We start from the raw sequence: 15,148 nt of genomic DNA, 5'->3' as shown, positions 1-15,148 counted from the left end.
TTCCTCTTTCTCTTGGTGTATTGATCAATAATGTCGGCCGGTGTTTCAGTGTTTGTATGAATGTCACTAAAAAGAAAAACAGCAAAAACGGGAGGATTTGTGTTTGTTTATTTGTTAAGTTGTTTTGATATAATTACTTTAGGCTGCGAAATAGATATGTCCATGTCAAATAATGTTTAGATTTATGCATTATATTCCAGTAGATACATAATTTGAATCCTCAATTCTTTTGTACTAGCTAGTGTCGTCGTGTCATTACTTCGGTTAAAACTCGGTAAATGTGATTTTCCTATAATTCATGTAAAGCCACTAAGAATTTGAGGTGAACCACAGTGGTTCTTTTATATTCAGTATCCAAAACTATCAAGTCACCTTACTTTTAGTTGACGAACGGAAGTAGAAATTGCCGAATAAAAATATCGGGCTTAGGAAGAAAACAAAACAGACCATCATTTGTATGTACCCACTACCACTTAATTAGTGTTAACAAAAAAGAAAGGGGGCTTAGGCCCATTATAAAGTCAGTCGGTTTAGTTAGAAATAATTAGGGTTAGCGTCTGTAGCAAGAAAAGAAACAGTTATACATATATATATTCTTTCTCTGCCGCTTCAAGGAGTTGATTTGCTTATTCTTGTAGAACAACACTTGAGGCTTGTAACGTCGTTCTTCTTCTTAAGGTTCTTTCCAATCTTTATACCTTTGTATCTTCTTTTGGTTTTATTTTTCTTGTCCCGTTCCTTTCCTTAATGGCCGTTTAATATTCTCTCGATCGATCGAGTAAACTCGTTGTATGTGAATTTTTCTAAAAAGTTTTTTCTGTGTTTATAGCTCTGTTTCTGGAAATTTTGGATTTGTACTTTTCGATTCTTGCAAAACAGGTGTATCTGATCAGAATTTGTCTTTAGCAAACGTATTATTTCGAATTTAGTATATTTATTTCGGATATATGCAACTCTGTTCCGATCATCTTGAAACGTTTATTTCTTTATAGTATCATAAGTTTGAGTTAGGCCAAAAAGATCAACTTATTCTTCTGCCAAGTACTGAGAATAGTGACCAACTTACAATAGTTATTAATTAGGGTTTAGGGCTTTTGATAGAATTCGAGATTTATCCTTTGTTACTTTTAGTGATGTGTGATTGATGATTAATTCTATTTAGCTGTACTCTAGTTTAGTTCGCTGAATCGATCTCTTAGTTGTACAAGATTTTTCGTTATTAACTAGCCTTCGTATACCGTGTTCCCTTGTTGTAGGTTAAAATGGGAGACAATCATACCAACGACGACAAGAACATTGTGATGTGGAAGATGAAGAAGCTGGTCAAATCCCTTGAAGCTGCTAAGGGAAACGGAACTAGCATGATCTCACTCATCATACCTCCGCGTGGTCAGGTCTCTCGCGTTAGCAAGATGTTGAGTGATGAGTACGGAACCGCATCAAACATCAAGAGCAGAGTCAATCGCCAATCTGTTTTGAGCGCCATAACTTCTGCGCAACAAAGGCTGAAGCTTCACAATAAGGTCCCTCCCAATGGTCTAGTGCTCTATACCGGCACTATTGTCAACGAGGAAGGAAAGGAGAAGAAGGTTGCTTATGACTTTGAGCCATTCAAACCTATCAACAATACTCTCTACCTCTGTGACAACAAGTTTCACACTGAAGCTCTTAGTGAGTTGCTGGAATGTGATGAGAAGTATGGTTTCATTGTAATGGATGGAAACGGCACTCTCTTTGGAACTCTTAGCGGTAACACACGTGAGGTGCTTTACAAGTTCTCTGTTGAGCTTCCGAATAAACACGGAAGGGGAGGACAGTCTGCTCTTCGTTTTGATCGTCTTCGTACTGAGAAGCGTCGCAATTACTTGAGGAAAACTGCTGAGCTCGCCACCAGGCTATACATCTGTCCTTCGACAAGTCAGCCTAATGTGTCCGGGATGATAATTGCCGGTTTAGGGGATCTCAAGACTGAATTGAGTCACTCAGATATGCTTGACCCCCGGCTTACGGCAAAGATACTGAATGTGGTGGGTGTATCACATGGAGGAGAACGTGGTTTCAATGAGGCTATTGAGCTGTCATCTGAAGTCTTGGCGAATGTGAAGTTCATTCAAGAGAAGCGTTTGATAGGGAAATACTTTAAGGAGGTAGACCAGGACACGGGGAAGTATGTGGTTGGCTTGGATGATACGTTGAACGCTTTGGATTCGGGTGCTGTCGAGACACTTATTGTATGGGAGAATCTTGATATCAACAGATATGCGATGAGGAACAGCGCAACCGGTGAAACTGTGATAAGATTCTTGAACAAGGAACAAGAAGGCAAGACAGAGAATTTCAAAGTAGGCGACACCAAACTGGACGTGGATGAGAAGATGTCTTTACTGGAATGGCTGGCTAATGAATACACGAGTTTTGGTTGTGCGTTAGAGTTTGTGACAAACCAATCAGAGGAAGGGTCTAAGTTTTGTAAAGGGTATGGAGGGATTGGAGCGATACTTCGTTACCAGCTTGACCTGAGTGCCTTTGATCCTGAGGATGGAGAGGTTATTGATGACAATGACGATGTTTCTGATTAGCCATTAATCAAATCCTCAACCTTGTCGGTTCAGGAAGATGGAGCAGAACCACCAGCTCCAAGCCTGAACCAGCCTGCGCGGGCTCTCGGGGTCACCACGCAGAAGATAGTTCGAAAGTCATCAAAGAAGCATCTATCTCCAAAGGTAAGGGATCATCTCTTCAATTAAAGCTGAGTTTCTTTTTTTCTGAACTCTTTGTTTACACTCTGAATTGGTGTGTGTTAAACTTGAAACAGGTGAAGAATGAAGAAACAGGTGGAAATTAAACTTGTCTCGGCTACAACTCACCGAATCACCTTTGGTAGCGTTCATGTCGTTCTACAACATCTACGGATCGTTTCTTAACTTTCCTATATGGTTTTTTTTTTTTTTTTTTTCCTTTGAAAAGTTACTTTGAGTCAGAATGGTAATGCTCTGTCAGAGAAGATCTTAAAAGGTTACTTTGAGTTAGCGATTTGGGCTTGTATTTCTCTCCATTGCATATGGATATTGTTTTGTGTTGGTGTTTAAGTTGAACGACCAATAGTTTTCCCTTTGCGTATTTGTTTTGTTTTGCAAGATTGGTAAACTAATTAAATATTTTCAGTTTTAGTTGAAATTCTATAATACATTGAGCTCTAATATGTTGTTGAATAAGTAAAGGAATTGTCTGCTATAACTATATATATTTGCTTAATATAACCGATGATCAAAAGCAAAGAAGGCGTCAAGAGACATTGTCATAATTCCTTTTTTTCTTTTCTTTACACTTTTCCTTTGTTTTAGCTTTGGCTCTTTAAAACCTATGAACCCTAGTTAGTTCTGTTAATCTTCCATTTTTGCATCAGGACAAGCTCTCTCGGAGATTGTTTATCAGGCTTTTTATAAGCTCTTGAGATGATTTTATAATCTCTTGAGATGATTTTTGTTAATAAAATACCTGATTTATTGTTAGGCTTTTTTACTCAACAAAAACTAGTCTAACCGTACCGAATCAAACTAAACAAAGTCAAATTAATTTAATAAAATTTGATCGAGTCAAAAGTAATATGAAAAACCCATGATTCGAGACAATTAACATAGCCCTACTCTCATTTGAAATTAGACAAACAAACAAAAAGAAGGATAAGAAGATGTTATAATTATTTCCGTTATAATTGGCTATTACACCATTACTCTTATTAATTAATCTGATGTATCGTCAATTTTATAACACAAGAAAAACTCATTTGAAATCATACAAGAATAATAGTTAACGAGTGAAATAGTATGATAAACTGATATAGATGGAAAAGCTGACCTGAAAATGAATTAATTCGACATTTATAGTAATAGCATGATGTTTTTGAGTTTTTAGCCTATCCAAATTTAAAAGTTGTAACCAAACATTACACAGTAACATTCTTATATATACATAATCTGTTTATGCTGCCTAATCGACACATCATGACATCAATCATCTAATGGAGCCTCTTATATTAATATGAAGCTATTTAAAAAAATCATTCGTTCCCATCGGGTTTAACGGTGACCCGGGTTAAGAACCGGTCGGGTAAACGGGTAACGGAGTGCTACGTGGTGATCTCGGTGGCACCTCATTTAACAGCCGTCCGTTGCAGTCGTAATTAATCACACCCGAGAAATCCAACGGCTCGCATTTGCCTCCCATCAAAATCTCTCTTTGCCAAAGACCGTGCTCCTCCTCTTCTGCCGCCGCCGCATTTTTCTCGGCCGTGTTTTTCCGGCCGATCATCGTCATCGCCTTGTTGCTCAAAGACGTGAACAACTCTTTAGTCCGAGGAGACCTCAGCGGCGAGCTTGTTAGATTCCATCGGAATCTTTCTCCTATGCCTTCTCCGCCGCTTCGAGTTCGCTTCTTCGGCTTTAGCTTTAGCTTCTTCGAGAGCCGATTCGCGTGTCTAGCGCAAAGAACCATTATAGAGACAAGAAAGCTCACGCTTAGACGTTTGTGGGACGAAGAGGAGGAGGAGGAGGAGTTATGTTCCGGCGTTGATCGGTCCATATCCTCGCCGGAAAAGAATATAAAGAAGTTACCAAAAAAAAAAAAAAAAATTGTTTTCGTTACCTTTTTTTAGGGTTTAACTAGTTAAACTCAATAATTTGAATTTGATCTAGAGGCGATTTAGTCTCTAGTGTCTGAAATGTATGTGTTAAGTGCTATATATAAGTAATGGACACGTTAACGAGAGTTAAGAAAATGGTTAGTAGGTTACCGGTGGAATCGGTCGTCTTTGCTTAAATTGATTTGTATATCATATTGTCATTATGTGGTCAATGAGTTCTTGAATATAATTAATAAATTTGAAACTTTCGTTTTCGTTTTCTTTAGATTTATGTTGAATATTTGAAACTTCAAAGAGCATGCGAGGGATATGCTTAACGAACTTTGTCTTATGCATTAAAATTATTGTTATAAAGAAGTATAAGCTAGGAAACGAGACATATACTTGGTCTACTATATATTTTAAATCCTAGTATTCAATTTCATTACAGAAAAGGGATTGGGTAATTTGGGTCTTGATGCCTAATTACATGGTTATTACTATAAATACTAGCAAGTCCCTTTATTCTTATTGACCAATAGCATTTGATCTTTGCCGATGTGTATGCGGTGAATATCTGATGAACATAATAAGAAATAATGAACGGTTTTGGGATTTGGAGCGTTTTAATTTCTGTTTGGTGATTAACAGAGAAAACTTACCAAACAAAAAAAGAATCAACGATGGCCCTGTTCGTTTTACTGTTGCGGCGATGGCGATCAGCGACCAAAAAAACAGCTTTACTTCTCTTTAAAAATCTTCATCTCTCCCTTTTTCCAGTCGCTGCGACTTAAATCTTAGGTTAAATCTTATGATTTCGGATCGCCAGATTAATTAGCGACACCACCTATACCTTGAATTAAAAGTAGCGACAGTCGCTGGTTTTGAATCCATTGATTCAGATCTGCGAAGGAGACGATGTACAAAATAATTAGCAATATAAAAAAAAAAGTTTTTAATCAGAAATTTGCGGATTTAACAGTTTTACCCTTTAAAATGCTTGTATTTACAATATTAGCTTGTCTAGAAAACAGTCGCAGGTGGAGTCGCGCGACTGAAAAACGAACAGGGCTGATATATATACATAACGATGATTGGTGATTATACGTGCTGCATAATAATAATAATAATAATAATAATAATAAAAACTAGTACTAATAGATAAGAGGAACGTAAACGTCACTTGGACGGCCATGAATGATTTATATATTGACAGAATCGATATTCGATCTTCCATATCATTGATCGTGAAACAAATTCACATTATTGAACAAGATATATTGTCTCGTAATTTCTGTAATATTATTGATGTTCAAGTTCAATGGAATCTATGTTTTTAGTTAAACATATATATACTTATAACGAAAATGGAATAAACTTAACACTGTTGTTACCTTTATCCAAGAAAAAATAAGAAGAAAACTTAACATTGATATTAAATAAAGTTTACATTCTTTATTTTTTTCTAAGTTAACATTGACCGGATTATTGTGATTTGTAACGTAATTTTGTTTTTTTCTTTGTTTTTGATTTTCATTAGTAGCAAATTCATATGCATATTGAACAATAGGAACTAAATTTGTCTGTATTGCTGGATGGTTTGTCTGGCTCTTGCAAAATAATCTGAGTAGTTGAAAATTTATGGACGGAACTTGTTTTTTTTTTTTGTTGGACTTGTTCATCACTAAAGTTTTAAACGACTTAGATTGGTTGAAGTTAAACTAGATTTTAGGGCTGGGCAAAATAACCGGTAACTAAATAACCGACCGAACAGAACTGAAAAAAAAAACAAAATGAAACCGAACTGAAGTTTCTCAAATAACTGAATGTTTAGTAAAATCATATGTCCAAACTAACCAAAACGAACCAAACTGAACCGACAATTAAATGGTTAATTGAAATATCTGAAAACCTAGAATATACCAAAAATAATATATTTAATATTATGAAAAACTATAAAATAAACTTAAAATATTAATTATTCCTACCTTCAAAACAATTAAATACTTTAAATAATCAATATATTTAAATTTTATTATTTTAAATTTACAAAATTAATTACTATTTTGTTAAATCGGATCAGTATTTTTCTCTTTTTTTATATTTTTGTAATGTATTTTGGTTAATTTCGGTTATATTCGATTATTTTTGATTACTTTGGTTATATTAGGTTTATTTGGTTAATTTCAATATAATTTATGTTAGTTATGGTTATCTCTTCGACTAACCAAACCGAAAAACCGAACCGAACCAAAATTTCTAAAATATCAAAATGGTTATTATATTACTATATCCAAACTAACCGAAATCGAACACAACCGAACCAAAACCAAATGCCCAGACCTACTAGAGTTCTAGTCTTAGATTCTTTGTGAATCCAAAAATCCCAATAGAAAAGACATTTATGTCGTCAATAGCATTAGTTTTACTTTTTTTTTTGTCATCAGGGTTTTTCCATTCAAATATGAAAGGATTACAAGTAGTAAGTTTGTAATGTGATCAAAAGTTACTAAGGGAAAATGATTACACAGAATCAACATTTCCCTCCAAAAAATAGGCTCTAGACACTTTAGCCAAAAGGGAGACTGAAACCAAAAATTAAAAAGAGGAAGAGAGTCTCTCATGATCAAAGAGTTCCTGTAACCAAGATGGAAAACCAACGGCTACATAAGATTGCAACAAGGCATAATCTGGAACACTTTGAGCAATGAGAGAAGCTCCTCTGTTTTCAGATGGCTTCTCTAACTGTACTCTCTAATCTTGAGTTCTAGTTAGTTGTAGCAACATTTCTGATTGTTGGTAAGCGAAGGAAGGTCATGCCTTCAGTCTTAAAATCGCCCCAACCAGAACCGCTGATTTGATTTTCGTAACCTTGTGACTAATCATACTAAGGACCGACCAAATGAATCCATGTAAATCTGCTTCATCCTTAACCAAAGATCCTATTAGCACTTTTCTGCTATGCATAAGCACCTGACCAAACTCATCTCTTTCAACCCAGGCTGCGCCTGAAAGTGTGTTCTTTTTTTCTCTAGAGATGCCTATGTTACACTTTAACCAACCTGGGGGACGAGGTTTCCAATGAGAGCTTTGAATTTGAACCTCTGCTTCTTCTGCCTCATCACAAGCAACTTCAACCTGTTGGGAAATACTCCACTGCTCCGCATCCTCTCTGATTTTTGACACTGTGTCAACCGGATCAACCAATTTTGCCTCAAAGAAGAAATAATTTCTATTCTTCCAGAGGCACCAAAGTATCCAAGGGAAGAGCCTTCTGATTTCGATTGGGTAACGTGAGTTCTTTGACGAAGAGTAGAGGTAATGAAAGTTTGAGTGCACTGATAACTCGTCAAAACCATCTGGAGGAGACAAGGATCCAAATAAAGCCCACACCTGCCTTACTAGCGTACATGTAAAAAGGACATGATTGATTGATTCTCCTTCATTGCCACAGATTTGGCATCTGGGATCCAGCTTGATTCCTTTTTTTAAGATCAAATCCGAAACCAGTAGGGCATCACTAACTACTCTCCACAGGAATGATTTGATCTTGGGAACTTTTTGAAGAGACCATACCTTGTTCTTAATACCTTTGAGGGAAGGCTGCATCTCTGCTTCTCGAAGAAGGTCTGGATTTTTCAGAGTACTGGCTAGCCAGTAGCCCGATTTTACAGAGTATTCCCCACTCTTCGTGTGTTCCCAGCACCAGAAATCCTCTTTACTAACCACTGGTTTCTGTTTTTTGATAGAACAAACATCATTGGGAGGAAAAAGAGAGTCCAAAATGTCGTCGTTCCATGATCTTGACTGGGGACAAATCAAATCAGATACTCTCAGAGTCCAATCAAAAAAGATATTTTTCCTGTAAGGTGCTTTCCAACCGTTAACAAAAATCCATGGATCCATCCATACTCTAATTGAAGAACCATTACCGATCTTCTTCTTCAGACCTTTAACAAGAAGATCCCTACCATGAATGATACTTTGCCAACCAAAAGAAGGCCTATCTCCAATCCCTGAATCCAAAAAATCAACGTCGGTGCAGTACCGACTCTTCATCACCTGAGCAAAAAGACAATGTGGTTCTTGCAATATTATCCAAGCCTGTTTAGCAAGGAGGGCTTGATTAAAGTCTTCTAGATCCTTAAACCCAAGACCTCCATTCTCTTTGGATAAACACATTTTTTCCCAACTCACCCAATGGATTTTCCTTCTATGCTCCACTGCATTCCACCAAAAATCTGACATAGCACTTGTGAGATTGGCTATAGAAGTTTTCGGCAATTTGAAGCTGGACATCGCATAAACAGGTGTCGCCATAGCAACCGCCTTCAGGAGGATTTCTTTTCCACCAAGGGACAGAGAACGAGCAAACCAGCCTGAGAACCTGGATTTACCTTTGAGCCGCTGAAACATTCAGGGAGACCCAAATTTGTTAGGATTTTTGCTTCTGGGAGAGAAACAGAGCGATTCAAACTCTTTTTCCACTTTGTTAGGATTTATTTTCATTTTCTTTTGCTATTCTTTTAGATTTCGGTTCTGTACTCTTCTGCTCTATTTATATTTTCAATACAATGCAATTTTCGTTTATTTGTGTTTTTATGTTTTCTGCAATGAGATCTGAGTAGTGAAATAAAGTTTCTAGGGATGGGATAGACAAATAAATGTTCTTGATCGGTTAGGATGTCTTAGCTTGAATGTTTATTTTATATAAATTTCCTTCTAGGTGAGGTTGAAAGGGTTGTCATGGCTAAGCGACTTGCCGGCGCAAGAGAGGCTACTTGAGGTATTACAAGGGCCATAACGTGAACCTCCATGTGCTTGGAAGCAAAGAAATCCTCCAAAGGAGGTATCATACGGATGTGCGAAGGATATGTGTCAAGCCGTAGCAGAGCAGGTGGAGTCTCCCTCGCATAAAAGTCTTGGCAATGGAGGTTAAGGCTTTCACACAAAGCTTGCAGTCGACATGACACAACCAAATTTAAGTTCAGTGTTCCTGGCATTTAGTGGGTGTTGGTTTGTAACATTGGCGGGATGAAAACACTTATATATTTGAAGAACTTTGGGTGATGGCTGAGGTCGCTAGCTAGTATTGACATAGGGTGACTGATGGTTTAATGTCTAATGTAACCACAATCAGATTGTTGGCAATATGAATTCAGAGGTGAAATACCAAGCGACTTTGGGACCAAGGGAGCAAAGTTGATTATCACATAACAAGCAGAAACCAAGGATCTAAAAGATTGGTTAAGCAAACATAGAAGTCTAGTGGGTATATCTCAAAAGGGATCTTCTACCTAAGAGAGTATAGCCAAAGGCTAGACCTTGATACCAAGCGACTTTGGGACCAAGGGAGCAAAGGTGATTATCACATAACAAGCAGAAACCAGGGATCTAAAAGATTGGTTAAGCAAACATAGCAGTCTAGTGGGTATATCTCAAAAGGGATCATATGGGCTTAGGGATAGAAGCTGTTAATGGGTCTTCTTCAAAATTCAGGTCCACCAAGGAAAAGCTAGGGTTTTCGTTTGGTGTCACAAGGCAGATCGATGTGCAGCAGCGGATCGGAGGTGATAGCGGGATTTGCAATGAATGATACACATCCGGAGGAAACAGCTTCAGTCCTATCAAGTTTTGGCAAAGGAGTGGGGTTGAAGCAGATATCCAAGTAAGAGTGGAAACCGTGGTCCTGAGAAAAAACTCGCCGTGCGCCGTCGACGACTTCCCCCGGCGAGGCACAACTGATGGTACAAGCATAAGCTCTCTCACATCAACGAAGCCGAGATGAAGTTTTCAAATGAAAACGAAATTCCAGATCGTGACTTGTTTAGCTCAATGGATTTCAGATCCGCGTTTAGGAAGACTGGGAACAAAGGAAGGGTGGAGGAGTTCGCCGGTAACCTGGTCCAACCTTTGATTGGTGAATTGCCCAGATTTGGAGTTTTCAAAGAAGATTGAGAGAAGTAAAAAAAGGTTAAAAAAAGGGGGAAAATGAGAACAAAAAAGGATCTAAAAAGAGAGGAATTGAAACTAAGGGGAGCAGATTTAAGCACCATCCGAAGCCGGAGAGTGAAGGTGAAGAGGTTGTCTTGAAGTTCGTGTCTGAGAGAGTTTTATATATATATTAGATGATTAATACAGAAACCCCACACCATGTATTTGTTTCTATGTACTTTAATTTATACTTTAAATGCACACTTTACTACTAAATTGTAGCTGAAATCACATAAATTATGAATTGACTATTTTTTCCATTCATTTTCATTTATACACATTATAAACTATAATTGTAAATCTTCTTATTAAATTATTTTGAAAAGTAACTTTTATCCCTTGAATTCTTATAAATAACCGTTCTCACATCATCATCCACCATATCTCAAATTTTAAATATTTTCTTTCTTTTGTTTATGTTCTTGCATGGATTCAAACCTCATGGTAAGAGTGTGATTATATATTTTGTTAGGTTTATCTTATATTTTGTTCAATTTTATGTATTTGTTTCTATGTATTTGTAATACTGTACTTTAAGTTATACTTTAAATCCACACTTTACTATTAAATTGTAACTGAAATCACATAAATTATGATTTGACTATTTTTCCATTCATTTTCATTCAAACACATTATAAATTATAATTGTAACTCCTCAAAATTAATTATTTTAGAAATGTAAATTCTATCCATTGAAATCCTATAAATAATTATTCTCACATCATCACCCACCATATCTCAAATTCTAAATATTTTCTTTGTTTTGTTTCTGTTCTTGCATTGATTCAAAACTTATGGTAATATATTTTGTTAGATTTATCTTATATTTTGTTCAATTTTATTTCATTGTTTTTATGTATTTCTTCATTCATTCCTTCTTTGTCTTTTTATTATTTTTAATTTTCAATTATATATGTATAATAGCATGTTCAACTATAGCTTCTTGTAAACAAATTGTAATTGTGTTTGTTTTAAAGTATAAAATAATATTTATCTACTTAAAACATCGTTTCCGCTCATCAAACATACCGTGTTGTAAACAAAAACGCTTATTTATGGCGATTGATCAAAATAGGTAATAACAAAGACCAAATCCAAAAAAAAAAAGATTCAATTGTAGTATTTACACTATATATTTTCTTTGACTACAAAATTTGTGGTTTTGCAATCTTTTATTCTTCTAGAATTTTTTTTGTCAAAACATTGTTTTCTATTTAGAAAGATATTTGTTAATCATTTATCACCATAGTTGAATTTCCACAAGTGTTATTACAATATTAATTGTGTGACAATGAAAGAGAAGAGATAATAAATTGACAACTTTAAGGTAACTGAAAAATTTCTCCCTTTGCATACAATTGTGGGTTTATAAAGACAGAAGCTTGGAGAGACTGAAAAACAAAAGATTTTGGGAGAGAGAAAAAAAATCAAAGCAGTGTCATTCAAAACTTCTTCTCTCGCAATTTCTTCTTTCTGGGTCTCTCTTTTTCACACTCAGATTCCTCCCTCTTTTTCACCTGCAAAAACCCTTGTCTCCCCGTTGTTTCGTTTCTTCTTCGGTTCAGGAACCGAAACGGGTCAAATAATTTGCTGAATCGTCGATTCTCAGGTATTTCGTCTTACCCAACTCATATCTTTCGATGTTTACCGGGAAAACGAAGCTCGATCATGACTATGTTGTGTGTTTTTGGAGTTTTTTCTCCGTTGTATGTTTTTGGGGTTTTTCCTCCGTAGTGGGTTTGTTGTGGTTTCAAATGTAACCAGGTTTAAAATTTTGGATATTTTGGTTTGTCATGTGTACTGCTGCTTCAATTTTGTGGAAACGAGTGGAAAAATTGTATCTTTTACAGATTTGAGAAGTTGTTTTTTGATTAATTTTTTTTCAAAGACTTGATTTTTCTTTGGAAATTTATGGGTTTTCTCAAGTTAAAGAGCTCAAATATCTTTATTTCTCTATTTGCTTTACATATTCCAAGTGCTGACTAGGTTTTGCTTGTGTCTGGTTTCGATTTTTAGGGTTTTGTTATGGAGGAAGAATCCTCATCAGAAATGCCAGAAGGAGAGATTGTTGGAATCACCTTTGCTCTTGCAAGTCACCATGAAATTAAATAAAACAATACAATTAATTGATCTTTTTGCGCAAAATATTTATTCATATTGCGTTATTTACTTCCTTACAAATCATAATATTATGGTAAATATATAAAATATTGATAAATGATACTTCGTTAAAAAAATATATAGGATACAAATGGTTGCACAATTGAAAATGTTGAAGGAGTTAAAAAAATTATTCAACCAACTTTCACCATTTGAATGGAAGAGGTTGAATAAGTTGAAAAAAAACTATTTAACCCATTCAACTTAAAAAGTTGAAAAAAATAAACTAATCCTACAACAATTTTGTTCAACTTAATATTTTCAATTTTTTTTAATTTTAAACAACCATTTGCAGCCATAATTACTAAATGGTATTGAATAATAATAGGATACTTTTTAGTATAAAATATAATTAAATTTATTGAATATGAACAATAATGTATTTAAATTTAAAAAGAATATCACTACAATTTAAATGGGTGTCTTGTATCACTTAAATTGCATGACAAAACTAAGACATGTTTTTCGAGGAGCTTGCAGAGGAGTTTTGAAATGGCGTTTCTCCACCGGCAATGCTTCTCCGGCGTTCCCCTTTCCTAATCGGCATTACTCTCGTTCTGCTGGGGCCCTCTTTGTAGTTACCATAGTCATTTCCGGCGTGTTTTTCCGACATCCTCTCCGGTTCTTCCGCTTCTAATAGCGTTTTTTTTTCTCGGTTTCAATGACTCGACCTTCTTCGATGATTTCTCTGCGTCAGAATATTTCTTTTCCAATGGATCTGCTTGCTCGACCTTCTTCGATCATTGTCGTATCCTCCTTCTCCACCAGATCCGCCAAATCCTCCGCACCCTCCAGATCCTTCTCTGGCTCAGATCCACGTCGCTCATGTCGTCAAGTCACACAGGCTTCTCAGTCTCGTTGGCAGCAGAGTTGATTGCTCACTCTCCTGCTCAATCAACATGCCTCATCTCCTGTTCCCCCATGTATGCCCCTGTTCTTTGGTCTCTGGTTCTTCTACTCTGGAAAGCTCTTGGATGATCGTTGAGAGTGTGGTTTAGCTTTGTGGAATTTGGATATAGTTTTTACTCCTTTGATGAATTTGGATACCCTTGGATCCACATTTGTGCTTTGTTGTGGCACCTTTATCGCCTTAGTGCGAACCTTTACTGCAATATGCAGATTCCACTTTGATTTGGCTGTGTTAGTAGCCGCTTCGTTGCACATTGGAAAGAGCTCTTTGCTCTCCTTCACCATTCCAGATTTTCTGGTTCACCGGGGTATTTTATAGCCCTCATCTCTCCTTTAAGTAGCTTATTATCCTCCCAAATACTTCACTTGGTTTTAGTGGTATTATTACAGGGAGCATTGTTCTAAAGACTGTTCTACTTGAAGTAGAAGCGAGGATTATTGCTCAAGACTGTTCCCGTTCAGCCTTTGCTGACTATTTGTCGTTGGTGTCTTAAGAGGCCTCGTTTCCTCCAATTAAGAACCAGTCTACTTTGGTTGAGCTTGTTAGCTCCCATCTATCTGTTTATATGTGGTTTGAGTTTGTTAGCTCCCATCTATCCCTTTATCTATGTTTAGCTTCTGCTTTCGTTATTGTTGTTGCTTTACCTGCTCGAGTGGCTTGGTTTGTTTGGGCTTTTGATAGCCTTTTGTACCTTCTCCATGAGGTGACAGCTTGTCATGTGGGAAGTTTGTTAAAGGGTGGGGACCAGGGTTCGAGGAACGCCTGGCGTACCAATAACCTACTGGTGGATTTGGATGATTAGTTCCATTTCCACGGTGAGGGGTTAGGATCGATGCCCTACAAGGCCAGCTTGGGGTCCACGAGGACGGCTAGCAGAGGGCTAGTGGGGTCCACAGGACGGGTTGTCACAAAATGTCACTCAGACACCGGGTTTTATTGATAATGATCGTCCTCATCATGTGTGTCTCCTGTGGAAAGCACTATACGGTCTGAAGCAAGCTCCCAGGGCGTGGTATCAGGAGCACTGGAAATTTCATCTTCAATCAGGCTTCAAATCATCTCAAGCAGATGCAACACTTTTCATCTCTAAACACGAAGGTCACTATATCTACGTCATTGTTTACGTAGTTATCATTGCTGGTGAAGAGTACTTGGTTAAGGCGTTTAATACGTCCCTTGCAGCTCGTATTTCCTTGAAAGATCTTGGTCCCATCAGCTACTTTTTAGGCATTGAGGCTACCCACACCTCCAAAGGGCTACACTTGATGCAGCGTAAGTATATTACTGACCTTTTATCCAAGACAAACATGCTCAACGCAAATCTTGTTCCCACTTCGATGACGCAAAAGCAGCTCACGCTGTACTATGGCATGCCTCGTGAAAATGCCTTTGAATATAGATCGGTAATTAGGAGTTTGCAATATTTAGCCTTCACCAGAGCTGACATTGCTTTTTTGCGGTTA

At 36.8% G+C, this 15,148-nt stretch overlaps 3 protein-coding genes and 1 long non-coding RNA gene across 5 annotated transcripts in view; 3 read left to right on the top strand and 1 right to left on the bottom strand.

Moving 5' to 3' along the window:
* Positions 1 to 906, top strand: part of LOC104743973 (eukaryotic peptide chain release factor subunit 1-1-like) — a 6,145-nt gene extending 5,239 nt beyond the window's left edge. The window contains exon 3 of the mRNA XM_010465001.2: positions 830 to 906. Within this exon, the coding sequence (XP_010463303.1) occupies positions 830 to 906 (77 nt within the window). The remainder of the gene's footprint in view (positions 1 to 829) is intronic.
* Positions 7 to 3,112, top strand: LOC104742414 (eukaryotic peptide chain release factor subunit 1-1-like). The gene is made up of 3 exons (XM_010463417.2): positions 7 to 678; positions 1,257 to 2,723; positions 2,816 to 3,112. Exon 2 carries the CDS (start codon positions 1,263 to 1,265, stop codon positions 2,577 to 2,579), a length of 1,317 nt encoding a protein of 438 aa, XP_010461719.1. The 5' UTR covers positions 7 to 678; positions 1,257 to 1,262; the 3' UTR covers positions 2,580 to 2,723; positions 2,816 to 3,112.
* Positions 3,950 to 6,533, bottom strand: LOC104742413. Of its 2 annotated transcripts, XM_010463416.2 has the most exons (3): positions 5,610 to 6,533; positions 5,284 to 5,525; positions 3,950 to 5,198 (listed from the first exon to the last, which is right to left on the bottom strand). In XM_010463416.2, exon 3 carries the CDS (start codon positions 4,579 to 4,581, stop codon positions 4,096 to 4,098), a length of 486 nt encoding a protein of 161 aa, XP_010461718.1. In that variant the 5' UTR covers positions 4,582 to 5,198; positions 5,284 to 5,525; positions 5,610 to 6,533; the 3' UTR covers positions 3,950 to 4,095. The 2 variants fall into 2 exon arrangements, with proteins under 2 accessions (XP_010461718.1, XP_010461717.1); XM_010463415.2 differs by having other exon boundaries at positions 3,950 to 5,525.
* On the top strand, positions 11,975 to 12,760 carry LOC109128787. The gene is made up of 2 exons (XR_002035100.1): positions 11,975 to 12,224; positions 12,632 to 12,760. It is a non-coding gene; the product is annotated as an uncharacterized LOC109128787 (long non-coding RNA).

Source organism: Camelina sativa, chromosome 14, assembly GCF_000633955.1.
Source record: "Camelina sativa cultivar DH55 chromosome 14, Cs, whole genome shotgun sequence".
Taxonomy (NCBI): Eukaryota; Viridiplantae; Streptophyta; class Magnoliopsida; order Brassicales; family Brassicaceae; genus Camelina; species Camelina sativa.
Note: the sequence above shows the minus strand (reverse complement) of the source record. Positions and strands in the feature narration are given on the sequence as shown.